The sequence below is a fragment of the Elgaria multicarinata genome, chromosome 9 (assembly GCF_023053635.1).
Source record: "Elgaria multicarinata webbii isolate HBS135686 ecotype San Diego chromosome 9, rElgMul1.1.pri, whole genome shotgun sequence".
Taxonomy (NCBI): Eukaryota; Metazoa; Chordata; class Lepidosauria; order Squamata; family Anguidae; genus Elgaria; species Elgaria multicarinata.
The window spans coordinates 56,428,245-56,440,302 of record NC_086179.1 but is presented as its reverse complement, the minus strand read 5'-3'; the positions used below and the strand labels follow the sequence as shown (position 1 = coordinate 56,440,302).

General features: G+C 41.8%; 1 protein-coding gene across 1 annotated transcript in view; it reads right to left on the bottom strand.

Annotated features, from left to right (window-relative positions):
* WIF1 (WNT inhibitory factor 1) overlaps window positions 1-12,058 on the bottom strand; it is a 44,354-nt gene that overhangs the window by 10,622 nt on the left and 21,674 nt on the right. Inside the window, exons 3-4 of the mRNA XM_063134775.1 lie at window positions 10,251-10,359; window positions 819-959 (exon numbers count right to left, since the gene is read on the bottom strand). Coding sequence (XP_062990845.1) covers window positions 819-959; window positions 10,251-10,359 — 250 coding nt within the window. The remainder of the gene's footprint in view (window positions 1-818; window positions 960-10,250; window positions 10,360-12,058) is intronic.

Sequence of the window (12,058 nt, the reverse complement as noted above, 5' to 3'; positions counted from 1 at the left end):
GCCAATCACATGATGAAATGCGACACATGTCTACCTATAGGCAATGCCTTGTTTTAAAATAATACAAGGATCAAGTTCAGAAGCAGCTGCCTCATGTTCTCCTGTGTTCAGAGTCATTTTTTTTTTACAAAAGGTGCTTAAGGCTGCATGTCTGTGGGCACTGAGAGGGCAGCCCAGGGGGCACAGGATGTTTTAAAAGAACCCCTCTGAAGGCAGAGAGAGACACTGGACCTGGGAGTGGGAGATCTGACCGTGCGAACTCAGTTCCAGCTGCTCCAGAAACTTCAGTGGTCCTTGCCTTTCTGACGTTAGAGCACTGTTCTGTGGATGTGTCAGGAGCGGACTGGGGAAGGCTATGAATCCACAAGGTTCATAGAACTGAGGAGAGGGATGTGTGCTATAATTTCCTTCCCATTGCATACAATGGTAGGGAAATGGGAAAACAGGGGAAAGGATGGGGGCGGGAAAAGGCTGCTGCTCCTCCCTTGCTCCTTTATAGTGCAAACCCATTAAAGCTTTGGTTTAATGCTCTGCCTTTGGATCTCCCTCACCCAGTGGCAGATTTGCTCCGCTGTAGCCTTCTCCAACCTGGTGCCCTTCAGATGTATTGGACCGCAACTCCCATAATTCCCAGCCAGCATAGTCCAACACATCTGGAAGGCACTGGATGTGTTGCTTGTGATACAGAACATCTGGAGACCACCCTAACAAGGAAGGATTGCCCAGTTGTTTCAGCACTGGCCTATATGGGGAATATTCCCAAAATGTGAGGACTATGACAAGACAGACAAATCTTTCTTCAGGTCACTTCTGGTTACCTTGTTGACATGTTTTAAAGAAGATGGCATTCTGTGGTGTCTGCAGGATGATATTGCCTTCCGAATTCATGATAATGACAGTAACTTCAAATGCTGCCACTCCATCTTGTTTCCCCAGGCAAGGAAATCCAACCTGAACAACTAAAAAAGAAAGGGGGAGTTACACACTTTTAACAATACACTAATTATGTCAAGGGCAATCTTACTATCTGGAAATACAAAAAAAAAAAAAAAGAAAAAAAGAAGAAGATACCAGACCAATGATAACTTAATGATAACTAAAGAAAACAAGTATTGTGTGGGGCCACAAACAGTCAAAATATGCCACACTTTAATGAGGTACCGCCCCATTAAAAATAGACTTTAAAGATTAAATTATCTTCTCTAATGCAGTGCAAACCTGGCAATTTTACTACACATTTTGTTGATATCAGTGTACGAAAAAGTCTTAAGAACAAGAAAATGTGCTGCCTAGATCATATCAGGTACAGCCAAGTATCCTGTTTCCAACAGAGGTCAGCCAGGAAGCACAAAAGCACAGCATGAAGGCAACATTCTTTGTTGCCAGCATCTGCTATTCAGCAGCACATTACCTCTAAACACGGAGGCTATCAGAGCTGATAGCTATTGACATACATATTATCCGTTAATTTGCCCGATGCAGCACCAAGCTACATAAGAAAAGCCACGCTGGATCAGAGCAAAAGCCATGCTGGTCCAGCATTCTTTCCCCACAGTAGCCAAGAAGATGACAATAGCAGGCACACAATCAGAACCTGAGCACAATAGTACACTCCTGCTACTGCTCATGTTCCTGAGCAACTGGGTACTGAGAGGCATACGGCCTCGGATACTGGGGATAATATAAGCATTCATGACTAATTGCTCTCTTCCTCCATGATAATAAGATAGGATCTCCCAGTTACTGGGAGATCCCTGATGGAGTGTAGGCTTTCTTTAAAGTTAAAAGCAGCTGCACAAAAGGAGGGAGGGGAATTGGATCAGTCCTGCTGCAGCACTGTGAACAAGGGCTTAACCATTCCCTCATGCTGCTTTTCCCATCTTAATTGCTCCTCAAAGTTATTTGCCTTACACAACAAATAATTGATTCAGGAGGGGGATTCAGATTGGGAAAACAGCATGGGGGCAGAATTAATTCACCCCCCCATAGAATATCCCCCCAAATTCAATTTAGGTCCCCCATGCAGCTGCTTTTCATTATTAAAACAATCACAAGAGACCCAGTCATAATTCTCCTCCTGCCACCTCATCTATATGTGATGTTAAAAGTGTTGCTTGCATCATCATCTGAGGGTTTAAAAATATTGATTCTATGCAAATTGGTATGGAGGGGGGAAGAGAAGCAGGATTTGAATCAAGACTGCACTGTGTGGGGAGAGGAGATCAAACTCTTCCCTGTTGCAATCCTGATAAAAACCACACCTGCGATACAATTAGAGGGGGTGGGGGAGAAGTTTCATTAGTACTAATGGGATCGTTTTCTATTGTGAATTTGCAGCATGTGGAAGGTTTCTGTTTTGTCAAGATTGTAACTTGGGAGCCTTAAACCTTCCCCAGTCCCTGCAAGCTGCAGTTCTGCTTGTTTTAGCTGTTTTAACTGTTTTTACTGCTTTTAAATTATATATTGTTTTAACTTGGTTCATAGTTTTTAACTGTGCATATTTATTGTTTTATACTGTATGCTTTTATCTATATGCTGCTCTGAGATCTTAATGATATAGGGTGGGATATAAATGTTTTAAATAATAAATAAATAAAACAGACACACGCATCTGTGCTTGGTATTAATTTTTTTAAAAATCCTTTTCACACCATGCATTTAATGTCATTTGTCATTAAGTCCTACTTGTGTCTACAGGTGCTGATTACAAATGGGGGTCGGGGGACGGGATGGACAAAGGCTAACAATTGACTTCGGGTGCTGAGTTGGCACTCTGCTTATGTGTCGACATCTGTGCACAAGACAGCATCCCATAAGAAGTTAAGAAAAGCTCTCTTAGATCAGGTCAGCACTCCATTTAGTTCAGAATCCACACAAAGCACATAAGTTGTTATTCATAGGGTAACACCACATTAGAAAAGTGGAGAATTTAATTCTGGCAGTCCAGCATTAAATTCGCTCTGCCATGCCTAAAATAAGGAAATGAATCAGGCAAACATTCCCAGCTTTGACTTGTACTAAACCCATTGAGTGTATGATTTTAGCCTCCCATGTCATGATATTTCTGTCTTATCCGTTGTAAGGAGTCATATTATTCAATTTTGTTGGATTGACTGTCATTTCTCTTCGCTGTGACATTAAGGAGATGCCCAGGACTGCACAACAGGATATCTCTTGTATTTTTGTTTTTTCAGACAGATCTATCACATATGTCAACTGGTAATTTTTTGGGTACAAGATATGCTTTGAAGGCCCATGATGCACAACCTTGCTGCTGCTAAATGGCAGGAACCCTTGAGTTCATGATAGAAGAAAAATGATATATAAATGTAACAATAGAATCTAGTTTGCTTTAAAGCAGGGGCAGACAGCTTTGGGGGATCTTGGAGCTTTTTTTCATCCCTGCCCTCTGGTCTCCTCCATGGTTCACATTCTGTGGGGGTGCCTGAAAAAAGGGAGTCACACACACAAAAATGCCCACATTACTGCTACAGAGCACTAAATGGGCCAAAATTAGCTTGTTTTGAAGCTAAATTTGACCCATATAGCTTCAAAACAAGCTATATTTGGCCCATTTTGTTAAAAACAATTTGTTTTTGCTGTGTGTGTGTATGTATGTATGTATGTATAAACGCATGTTATACACCCCTGCTTTAAAGATAAAACTCAATTTTATTGGGAGTAAAAGTACCAGTAATACATAACCAGTTTTTTATAGTAGGACTAAAAGATTTTAGCAAAAAGTGGCGGTTTTAAATGATAACAACGTCATTCCTTTCACTTTCTAAATAAGAACACATTCGAGAAATTTGGGGGCACAAGGAGAGACTTAGAAAATCACAAGTTTAACCAAATGTGTTCAGTGTTCTATATACAACAAATAGATGCAGAGGGCTGCTTGTTTCCATACCAACTATATATCTACAAAGAGAAAGGCAGTAAATCTGGAATATTTTAATAAGGAGAAAGGCATAGTAACCCCCAGCCTTGGAATGCTGCTCTGTGGTTGTTTCATCTGAAGACTGCTTGAGATTAACAGAGATACATATCTGTTGTCTTTATGGCTAACTATGCACTGATGCTTTTAAAAACAGCATCAATGGAATGTTACATTTATATATCAGTCACCCACCACATGTAGCACATTTTCAGGTTTTACTGCAAAATACTCTGCTAATAAAGATATTTCTAGAAAAAAACAATGAAGCCTGAATCTATTTTTGTGGGTAGTCATCTCATAGAGGCTGTTAACCATACACAGTGTGGCTTGCTAACCACCCTGAACAACCCAACAACAAACCATGGGTTCTCAAAGTGGCTTGTTTGAGGAAAAAATAAGCCACACTACCTGATTAACAGGCCACCCTGCAGAAAATGTCCTTGGTTCAGACAACACACTAACCTACGGTTCAACAAACAACCCACAGTTCAACAATAATCCACATTCAACCACTGACTGTGGGATAGTGTGTTCTGCTAACCTAGTCACTGTCTTTGCAAACTAAAGATTATTAATATAAACACCAGCCCAAATATAAAATGTCTTCATTAGAGATGCTTTTTCTACTAAATCTATATGATATTTTTCATTGGTCTGAGCTATCAAAATTCTTGCTTTTGGGTTATTTTCATCCTCACAGTCTTTAGATCTGCTTCTGTTCCCATTCACAGCAAAAGAAAATGTTCGTCACTTAGCTGCATTATTTCAGAATAACCAGTTCTACCAAGTCTTAAATTATGAAACGTGTCATTTTGATGCACACACATACATTTCCAACTCGCTTACTGAATACTACTGCCTGCCATGTGCGTTAACTTAGTGCAAGCTTATACATTATACACACATATATTTGTATGTCTGCACATGTTCAGCAGATGGAAATACATTCTAGATCTGTGTAGCAGTCTTGGAGCTCAGTCACCAGAACTACAATTACAGTGAGCCTACTTTCATTCAACTCAGACCTCCCAACAGTTAGCAGAGCTCCTTGAAATAAGAACCTCTCACCCTCTGCAGGACTGGTGAAGGAAGACAGCGGAGTACAGGGGCATGTCTACACCATGCCTCATCCCAGGGATCGCCCTGGGATCATCCCTGTGTGTCCACATGATGCACAGAGGATCCTGGGGGCAGGGAGGGATGATCCCTCCATCTCCCTGGGATAACTGGGACAGCTTTTACCCCAGTTTTTCCCACGGTCTCAGGATCATCCCGAGACCGTGGGACGTGTGGGCGGCCATCCCAGTTTCGTCCCAGCTCCTCGCAAGTAAATGTGAGGAGCTGGGAACCAGGCACAGGGCACGGAGCTCTTCAAGTGCTCCATGCCCATCGGGGGTGGGAAGGGGAGCGGGGTTGGGGCTTCTTCTTTTTTAAAACTTACTTTAGCACTGGATCGCAGGTGCGCTCCAGGTCCTTCTCTTTAAAAATAAATAAATGGCGGGTGCAACGTTCTCCTTCCTCTCAGGACATCACACGCCACATGTGAATGCAGGGGGAGGATCTTGCAATCAGTATATCGTGAGATCCTTCCCCCTCCGCCGGGAGGTGTAGACATGCCCCTGGACTTCAAGCCTTCCAAATGGTCAGTCACTGAAACAAACATCAGAATGCTGAGTGACAGGGCCAGCCCAAGACATTTTGCTGCCTGAGGCAAAGGACACGATAGCGTCCCTCCATTCCACATACAGTGGCCAATTTGTCTGGCAGTTGAATTTCATTTCAACACTGGTGGGGGACAGGATCCTTTGCTACACCTCAGGACAGCAGGCTAGTTTTGGAGGTGCAAGACGGGGCACATGGCACATCAGCTCCAAAACTTTGCTGCCATTTCCTGCACGCAGCACCTGTCTAATGGAAGGGCTGGCCTTGCTGATTGACAGATTGTGCCCCAAACCTAACCTTTCTACATGTTTTGCCCAATTTTATTTATGGGAAATCATGTTTCACAATGCAGTAATTCACTGATGCAGTTGCAAAGTTTGTCGTTCCTCCTCTCATTCTTTTCAGGGGTGGAACATCAGATACCTTGATGATAAAGTTCAAGGGCTTTGGTAATAAAGTTCAAGTTTACAGCTCATCTGACACAAGCAAGTCTGCAGAGAAGACAATGTAACAGCAAATGCAAACAACCTTTTCTATGCATCTTTCTAATTTCCACTTCAAAAGCATGCAATTCACATAACAAATCAGTGTTGTATGTATGGCTGCAACATCAGATAAGGGCTTGCATGTGTGAAACAGCATCACAAATCCAACGAAGACAGACCTTACATAGAAAGCTACATTTGCTCAAGCACAAAAAAATAATAATAATAAACATAAAATCAGAGGAGGTTATTCCTCAATTTAGCTAGAGCAAGGATAGGCAACCTGGTACCCTCTAGATGTTTTGGACTACTAATTCCACCAGCCTCAGCCAGCATGGACAGTGGTGAGGATTATGGGAGGTTAAAACATCTGGACGACACTGGATTCCCTATCCCTGAGCTAGAATCAACAAGTGATATACATATGTCATTGAACAATGAGCTGTTAAGTCTTACATGTGTATGTACAAAGCAACCTGGGTCTCTCCAGATGCTCTGGAACACAACTCCCATCATTCCCAACCATTGGCCATGTTGTCTGGGTCTGATGGGAATTGTAGTCCAAGACATCTGGAAGGGCATAGGCTGGGGAAGACTGCCTTAACAGTATGGCCACCAAGTGGGAAGTTGATGGAAATGCTTCTGTGGGGCAGCTGTAAGTGTGAGATTCATCATATGGATTGCCTCAGCCACAGTTAGAATTTCTACACCAATACAGTATAACTCTATACTGTATTGGTGTGGTAGGCCTCTACACCTACCACATCGCTATTTCAAAGCATTTCTAGCAACATCTCATGTGGTTACTATAAGAGAGGAATTTGTCCTTGTTTGCCTCTATCTTGGTCTGAATTTTCTGAGAAACTACACAATAAAGCTAACAAACATGCATATTTTAAGTGTCCATGACTTTGACAAGCAACTGGCAGGGCCAGCCCTATCATGAGCCATATGACTCAGGCAGCATATTGGGAGAGGCAGCAGATCATGCCTTCCATCCCAACCCCCACCTATAGGACTGCTCATCGCTGCTGCTGAACCTCCACCCCATAGCTGTTTCTGTAGCTCCGTCAGCCCATAAGCCGTGAAGTGCCACTGCTTTTGCTGCTGTGGCAAACACTATTTAACTTTAAACAGTATTTGACAGGCAATTAAACTTTAAAGAGTATTTGCCCACCATCATGGCAAAGTGGCGGAGGCATAAGCACTCTCTGGAGACACCTTACCCACAATGCCTCCCTCTGAGGAATAACCCTCTTCCTCAGAGGATGGCGTGGAGAGGACCGATGGCCCTGGTAATGTTGGCAGTGTCTTTGCTGCCACCAGTGGCCACAGGTGGCTCCAATGTCAGTGGGTTGTGAATCTGCCCCGGGTTTCAGTCAGAACCATTCAGAACTCTAAAGTGGCTATCCAAGGTGCTTCACTGACATTGGATCCACCACCCTCTACTGGCTGGCACCACTAATGCAGAAGCAAAAACAATTAAGAGCGAGCTAGGAGGAAGAGGAGGAGGATCCGCCCACCTGCCTCAGGGAGAGCACTGTCTTACATTTGCCCAGGTAACTGTATCTCTTTCTTCTACCGTCACCCTATTCCCTCACATTTCCTTCTCTGACCAACCTTCCCTCGGATCTCGCAGTACATTTTCATAGCCTCATTCTCAATCATTTCCGTTTTTATTCCTTACTCAGCCTTTCAGCCTTAACCCCTTCCTAAATGCTACCTCCTTCTCATCTTTTCATTATCCATCTGTGATCTCTCCAGTCAAGATTATCTTTTTCACTTTGTTGAAACTGCTCTGGCCAAGCTTTACAATGATGCCTCAAAGTGAAGAAAGAACTCCTCATCTCTCCCCAAAGCCCACCCTACACTGCCACAAAATCTCTTGCCATGGCTGGAGATATTGCTTTAGACAAATCAGATGACTTTCCACTTGAGTTCTCATCACATTAAGATGCTACTTATCTCAGTAAAACTTCTAGGTATCAGGAGTTGAGTTTAGAATAAATGGACTCCATGCATCATTAATCAGTTCTGGATAATGGACAGAAAGGCACTGAAACCAGCAAAAGAACCCTCCTTGCATCAGAGGCCAGAGTAGGTTCCTGTCCCTTATAACAGCTTCTGAGTCAGATCTGCTCCCTTGTTTGAGCAACTAGAACACCTGCTCATGCTGCATACAGATAGTGTTCTCTATGTCTTCCACTGATAGCATTTATGTAAGGCTCTCCATATCTCTGCACCTGACTACTGGCCAATCATCACATTCCAAAGAATACCACGTCAGAATACAGGCATGGGAGATGCATGACTGAGTGCTTTTTCATATTTTAAAAAAATCGTAGACGGCTAGAGTAAAATACTTCTCTCTTACTAATTAATGTACAGGAGTTTTTGACAGGTAGCAGCTTTCCATTATGCAATCTATCCACCGTGAATTGCATTTCAAGGAGTATAATTATAGAAGGGCTCTATCAATGACTTTTCCTGAATATCTGTTTCATTGATTTATTCATGCAGTTATTTATAACCTGCCTTTTAGCCTTCAAAACAACTTATACTCACACACACACACACACACACACACACACACACATTATCACAAAAAATAATAATCATAGAATCAAATAAATTGCCACCTAGAGATTATGTAGTGGAAAAGAAGGAAAGGAAACACTCCTGGTGTAGTGTTTCTATCTCAATCCCGCAATGAAACCGAAAGTAGATACAGCAGATTAACATTCTCATGTAGAAAAGCCTATAGCCTCCTCTTATTCCACTTGCATTTTTCAAACAAGCCTTCCCTTGTCCAGCTAATACAATTCATAAAGATTCATCTAAATTGGGTGTCAACTTCTGTTTTAGAGAGAGCACCCAGACCAATATGATAGTGGTAATAGAAGAATACTTGGACACATGTTTAGCAGGGTCAATGAATGATAAACCCAAACGAGGGAGAATTTGGGGAAGAGTTCATAAAAGTAGGTGTAAAACACTTCTCCTTGCACTGCACTTTACAGTTACTGGAAAGCAAAACTACCAGCTGTTATTTGGCTACTGCTATGGAGATACTGAAGACTTAACATAGTAATGCCTTTGTGAGCATTCTGAGTGGGAATCATATTTTACACATATATTTTATGCTTTGCACTTTGGGCAGTTCCTACTAGACTGCATCCATTCGCAAGACTAACAAGGTTAGGCTTGTATAGAGAAAACATATAAAAGATGCTATTCATTAGGTGGAGTTATGTCAGATTCATCACACTTTATTTTCTACAGAAATGTTCAACATCATGGCCAACCTTTTTCTATACGTAACAGCTCAGTTTGTAATATAATATCTTTCTTCACTACTAATTGTAAAATTGTTTCTTTTACAACAGGTGTGGGACACCTCCAATCCACAGGCCACGTGCAGCCACCAGGCTTCCCCATCAGGCATACTACCATCTTCCCAAGCTCTGCCCACTCTCCTTGGCTCCACTCCCTCTGCAGCCCAGTTTCCCCCATTTCTCACCTGAGCACTGCAGGGGAGGGGAGGATTCATGATCTCCCCACGATCTACCCAACACAGTTCATCAGATCTCTAAGCTGAGAAGTGAAGAAAACTACAGAGGGGCAACATGAGCAGCAGAAATCTGCCGAGAGGGCTCTCTTCTTGCACTGCCAGTTGCTCCGCCCTCTCTGCAGTCCTCAAGAAGAGGGAAGAGAAAAGTTGAAATAGAAAGTGACTGAAAAGGCAAAAGATATTGGAGGGGGAAAGAAAAGGGATATGGAGCAAGAGGGAAAAGATGAACAGAGAATAGTTGATAGAGACAGGAAAGGCGAAAGAGAAGCAGGGGAGGAAAAGGTTAGAGAGGAAAAGTTTTTTTTTTCTGGATTGGAAAGAAAAAGAAGGGGAAGAGAAAAGGAGTGAAATAGAAGGGGAAATGGAAGAGCAAGAGAGCCAGGATCAGATGTGGGTAGAAAGAGAAGGATGAGATAGAGGGAGAGGAAATAGGCCTTTGGCCCTGCCCACTTTTGGCAGACCCACCACTGGCATATGACTCTCCAGGACATTTCTGCACAGAGAATGCAGTCCCAGGCTGAAAACATTTTCCCATATGTGCTTCACAAGAATAACATGTTTGGACACATATATGCACACAGATGCCACAAACCTGATGCTTGGTGAGGTACTGTTCCAAGAAGAGGGATGTTGACAGTTGGGTCAGCCATTATGCCTTTATCCAGTGATCGCAAAGACAGGAACTCATAGAAGTATTCAGCCTATAAGATCAATGCAAAAGAGATATTTATTTTATTTTAATCAAGTTGGTCTGTCTGTTCTTCAGCATGTTAACTCCGATGAGAATCTAAGTAAGGCTGCAATCCTATAGGGCTAAGCTGTACTGAATATACTCTTACTTACTTCTGAAAAAACGTGCATAGAATTAGGGTGGATTTCTGTCTATTCTTAGACATTGTATTTTATTTTTATTTTTTTGCTATTGTAATTTTTTAAATATTTTACTCAATTTTAAATGACAGTACAAAAGTCTGCACAAGCAAATTGAAACCTGCAGTGGCTGTGAAGATAACAGACATTTGGAAAATATTCAAAACCTGCTCAAATTCACAATTTGCCATGCAGAAGTTAGATATAGTGTTTTGAATTTTAAATCCAAATGATAATGTGTGACATGTCCCTCCTTAAAATTTAGTTTAGACATTGGCACCTCTTGATTGCTTTGATTTTGGCAGGGATCAGGGAAGAAATCTTACATAAGTCATCAGCTGTCAAATACTAAAACAGTATTTCATATTGAACAGTTAATATATGACAGTATTTGATAGTTTATATATAATGGTAACTATCAAATACTACCAAATATCAACTTCAGATATTAAAAACTGAATTTGAATATAATTGGATGCCAGGTATAGTTATCGGGTGAACCTTTAATATATTGTTTAAATATTTGATATTTATATTATATATGAACTGGAAAGAAGGATGTGTGTCTCTCACTAATGATGGTTCCCCGCTTTCTACTTCTTCTTCTTCTTCTTCTTCTTCTTCTTCTTCTTCTTCTTCTTATTATTATTATTATTATTATTATTATTTATATAGCACCATCAATGTACATGGTGCTGTACAGAGTAAAACAGTAAATAGCAAGACCCTGCCGCATAGGCTTACAATCTAATAAAATCATAGTAAAACAATAAGGAGGGGAAGAGAATGCAAACAGGCACAGGGTAGGGTAAGCAGGCACAGGGTTATACTGTTAGTAAAACTAACAGTATAAAGTCCGCACAACATCAAGTTTTAAAAGCTTTAGGAAAAAGAAAAGTTTTTAGTTGAGCTTTAAAAGCTGTGATTGAACTTGTAGTTCTCAAATGTTCTGGAAGAGCGTTCCAGGCGTAAGGGGCAGCAGAAGAAAATGGATGAAGCCGAGCAAGGGCAATTGCAAGAGCAATTCATTGTTTTACATTAGGTTGGTCATGTGTCCTACTTTACAGAGGACAGTTGTCTATCTGAAGGGCGAAAAGAGAACAGTCCTCTGTTTGAAGGCCTGACCAGTCCAAATCTGGTTTCAGAAGGAAAGTCCCATAGGAAGGGAGAGCAAGGTCCTTGAAGTTGTCCATCAACAGTTAGCACCTGGACCACAATTCAGCAAGCAGGCACACCAGTCCTTCCCCACTATAAAGAGAAATTAACCCTGTTCAGATGACACTTTGGGGAATGTGGTTATGGTAACCATGTCTCACTGTGGTTACCACTAACCACACCTATTGCTGTTGCTACACAAACACAAAACCACAGCCCATTGTCTTGTTTGCCTAACCGTGTACCTCTCCACTGATCTCTTCAGTCCTCTGACTCATTCATTCATCCCTTGCTACATGCATAGCCGTAGTCAGCCATTTCCTGGCTGAGGCTGACAGCCATGTTGAGGCTGTGGTGGCCATAGGTTAGGTAGCA